Below are 4692 nucleotides of genomic sequence, written 5' to 3'. Positions count from 1 at the left end.
CATCCGTCCCACCTTTTGAGATTAAGGGACAGTTGGAACTTATTTTATTTCATAACGGTTCCATCTGTTACCTTATTAGTGATGGTGGCACTAAAAGGTGGGACGGATGAACATTTTATTTTCACCTGGGGCCAGAGCGGTGACGGTTGGGAATAATCCATTTTCCCGATATTGCGCGATTTAGAAAATTAACCTGACTCTTTTTAGTACTTAATGATTCATTAACTCCAAAACCTCAATAGTATTACATTTGATGAATCCAAAGGAACATAGAAAATAGATTTATTTGAAGAACTGATATAATATTGTTGAGAAACCATAATAAAGCAAACATTAAAACAGTTATTTTTAAAACATTTAGAGATAAACGAGAAGTAACAGCCAGTTTTAACTCTTCAAATGCAGTTCAGGAGCGTATTTATAAACGCATGTAATTATTTCATTGCCAAGTTGACACGGGACTATGTCATGATGGTTCACCTGCAAGGAAAGCATCAGTAGTTATAAAAAACAAACTTGATTATTTGACATCACCACGTACATATTTTACTCCCTTTCCCTTTACAGGATGACAAAGAAAAGTGTATTAGACGGCGGAGGAGACGCATAGGAAAGGGAAACGTCTTCTTTATGTGCGTCTCCTCCTCTGTCAATTAAGGGTAGGCAACGCATCTGTAATTGCGGATGTTTATGGGCAGCGGTCGCATTCCATTTCGGTGGATTCAGGTCGCCGCTTGCTCCTTTGCCACCTTATATTATATAAAAAAAATTTAGCAACAGGAATTTAAGTAGTGAGCATTATGCTACGACATGTTTTTCAGTTTAACCATGGGTGTCGCCAATCAATGATCTAGGGAGGACGTTGATCAAAAGGGGGCGCAACCGATGATTAAGAAGGGGACTGGCAGTTTTCCTCTTGCCCCTTGGAGACGCCCAAGGTTTAGGCGATTTATGCTAAGGATATCTCATGTTGCTATTAAGAGCGGGCACATCTTTGACTAAACACACAACTGTTGTGCGATCCTCGATTGTTTCGCAGTTCATGCAACTGTTTAGTTGCACAACTAAAGTCGAGTAGTGTGTGCACTTCGATATAAGTTCATAGGAATCTAGGCGCCACTAAACACTTGTAGGTTAGTTTATTCAAAGGTGTGTGCGCGCTTTAAAGGTGTAAACAGAATTGTGAAGAAAGGGAGTAGATTTGATAGCAAAGGGAAATTATAAAATCACGTTTAATCTTACTTCTTTGTCGCAGTTTTCAGAAACAGTTTTCATATGTTCTAATTTACTTTTCTTAGCTAGAACCAACGGTGATACAGCCATCATGAAGCCTGTTTTGGAATATTTGTTATTTTTCACAACGCCAACCTGCAGAGTGTAAATAAAAATCAGTAAACATAAGTTCAAAAAGTAACTTGTGTATCTAGTTAAGGTACCTTTGACTAAACTATTCCACAATCGTTTAGTCTTTTTGATTCCTATGAGCTTGTATTGATTTTTAATTGTGCAACTAAACAGTTGAATTGGCTCCGAAACAATCGACAATCGCACAACATAGTTTAGTCAAAGTGTGTGCCGCTCTCTAAGTGTAAAGGCAGGCAAGATACAGATGTATTTAAATTTTCCATGTCAATAATGTGATAAGAAAGTTTGGCCGGACGCCAATAGTCGAGCAACCATTGACCTCGTAATTAAATTACTCGCAGACCCTTAAAAGGTTTTTATAGTTGTATGAATTTGTAAAACACTCAATTGCACTCTTTTGACTGACAATTAAACAGTCTTTTATAATATAATAGTTTTTTTCATAATAAACTAACTCTAAGAGGTTCTTTTATTAACCATTACCATTAAAAGAGTAATGAGATTTTACATTACTAAAAATTTACGTGCACAATTTTTTTTGTTAAGCTTTTTCTTATTTTTAACAAGGTGGCAAACGAACAAACGACCTGAATCCACGAAAATGGCGGAACGACCGCTGCCCTTGGACATTGGCAATAGCGGATGCGTTCCCTACCCTTAATCGACGGAGGAGGAGACGCACATAAAGAGGATATTTCTTCTTCCTATGCATCTCCTCTACCGTCAAATCCACATTCCTTTTCCATCCTATTCTTATGAGAAAAAGGACTAAGGTTGGGCCTCCGGCATCACACTCATCAGACGAAACGCGAAAATGCTCCCACCTTACGTCTGTCTTCTGTGTGGTCGTGGTATTGCGAAGATGTTAAAGCCGGCCGGCCGGAAAAAAGTATTATTGCCGTACTCAGAGTCCTTATCAAGAAGGTTGTCTCTTAGTGAAGATTTAATAAATCTGAATCAACTTCTTACGACAAGGAGTGTCTTAGTGATTTACTATCTAATTCTATGTAATATTTTTGTCAAAACTCACCTTTTCTAATAAACACATAATGATGCATGACGATTTCTCCGGGTATGGAGGATCATTACGGAGGTATTCCAAATCTTCTTGTGTGGCATTTACATGGTTTACGCAAGACTTGGCTGTGGCCACCATTGATTTACGAATGACGCTCGCTATAGGGCTTTCTGAAATCACATATTGTTATTAGCTATCAAGAAAATGATATAAGATTGGGCCTGTCCCACTATTGACTGATAGAGGCTCAGATAGCTTAACAATGACGTCAGATAAGGGAACAAGATCCGATATTTCTATCACATATTTTACTCGTTAGATTGTTATCAGACAACTTACAATTTGGTTTAAAAGACAAATATGGTTTCTCTTTGTCTGTAAATTATTTAAAGTACTACATTATAAAGTTAAAAAAGTTAGTTGTAAAGTCAATTGAAGGACGATAATTTTATGTGACGTCACAAGCCGAACGCCTAGTCCCATTGTGCCTCTCTATCGCTCGTTGCGTTCTCGTTCGCACACTCTCGGCTTAGGAACGTGACAATGATTCATGCTTTTTCGTGCAGAATCGGTAATCATCAATTTATAAGACTTTATTACGTTAACGGCTTGTATTTTATGAGTAAAACTAGTTGTTTCCCGAGACTTCGTCCACGCAATATTAAGATAAAAATGTAGCCTATAGTTTGCTCGTTTATGTCAGCTACTCTTCAGTGAAAGTCAGTGAAAGAGATTACCCGGAACGCGGCTTGCGGACAGACAGACAGATAAAAACATTTTTAAATTCGATTTTCGTTACGAGCAACAGAAATACATCCTCTACCCGAAATCTGGAATTTTTCTTTTGATGCAAATAGACACTCCAATTTATATCTATACTATTATAATAAAGCGTAAACACACACTTCTTTGTTGCCTAAGATGTCAGCAATTACAGCATATTTTATAATAATTCTTTCTTTAACAAAAAGCCCTACACTAACGTCACGCTTTAGGCTACATATTTTACGACATTAAACTAAGGGGGCAAATATTTTGGATAAAAACCCTAATGTGGGAAAGAGACCATAAGTTGCTGCCAACATCAAGGAAGCAAGTTTGATTAATTTTCTGCGGATGAAGTCGCACGGGAACAGATATTGTATAGATAATTTAATATGAACGATTATTTTTAACACCATAATAACGTACCGTGTACACTTTGGCCGACTGTTTGTTGGATTAAAATCAACGTATAGATGAAAACTTTGCATTGCCAAATGATACACATTTTCGACGTATTGTCAAATATAATATTTGTAAAATAATAACGAAATAAATCTACACAGCGGCTAACTTTACAATCGTATTATAAATGTATGGAAATTTTAAACTAAATGCCCTTGTGGATAATACAAAATGACATGATCAGTGATTATAGATAAACATTGGATGAATAATTTTATGTCGTAACATTGTTTACGTAATCTGCATTGTGAAACGACTGTACAAACATATGGTTATCTTTTTCTTTTTTAAAACGAATGAAAGAGACAAACTTCGTATTGGTGGTTCGTCTATTGAATTTAATCGGATGGTTTTTCGGATGTAATGCGTGTGGTGACATTTTAATGATTCATGTGATTCAATGTTTGTTGAAGGTTAAATCTTTATCGAATACTAGCTTTCGCCCTCGACTCCGTCCGCGTGGAATTAATAAAATCAAAAGCTTATGTCTTCTTCCAGAGTATCCTTTACGTCTATACCAAATTTCATCGAGATCCGTTCAGCCGTTTAGGCTACAAACTCTAACAAACATCCATCCATCTAAACTTTCGTATTTATAATATCAATAGGATTTTGTTATTTTTTTATTTAATATAAGGTGGCAAACGAGCAAGCGGCCACCCGAATCCACCAAAATGAAAAGCGACTGCTGCCTATAAACATCCACAATTGCAGATGCGTTGCCTACCCTTAATTGACAGAGGAGGAGACGCAAATAGGACATTTCCCCTTCCTGTGCGTCTCCTCCACCGTCAAATCCACTTTTCATTCCCACACCTTCCTCTCAAGAAAAGGGGGTAAAGGAAAAGGGGCTAAAATTGGGCCTCCTGCACCACACTCATCAGACGAAACGCGAAATTTCTTCCACTTCACGCCTGTTTTCTGTGTGGTCGTGGTATTACACCGGGCGAGCCGGCGCATTCGTGCGAAGATGTTAAAGCAGGCTCTACCACTGTTGTATAGAATATGTTTTTAAATCGGTATTTAATGAATCATTTCTGTTGTTTTGATGGGTGTTATCATTTATGGTATCTAAAATGCAT

General features: G+C 37.3%; 1 protein-coding gene across 1 annotated transcript; it reads right to left on the bottom strand.

The window, feature by feature from the left end:
- Window positions 1-387: 387 nt before the first annotated feature.
- On the bottom strand, window positions 388-3653 carry LOC106111140. Its single transcript, XM_013293135.1, has 4 exons — window positions 3575-3653; window positions 2396-2553; window positions 1243-1368; window positions 388-480 (listed from the first exon to the last, which is right to left on the bottom strand). Exons 1-4 carry the CDS (start codon window positions 3651-3653, stop codon window positions 388-390), a joined length of 456 nt encoding a protein of 151 aa, XP_013148589.1.
- Window positions 3654-4692: the final 1039 nt, after the last annotated feature.

The sequence above is a fragment of the Papilio polytes genome, unplaced genomic scaffold (assembly GCF_000836215.1).
Source record: "Papilio polytes unplaced genomic scaffold, Ppol_1.0 DF824382.1, whole genome shotgun sequence".
NCBI lineage: Eukaryota > Metazoa > Arthropoda > Insecta > Lepidoptera > Papilionidae > Papilio > Papilio polytes.
Note: the sequence above shows the minus strand (reverse complement) of the source record. Positions and strands in the feature narration are given on the sequence as shown.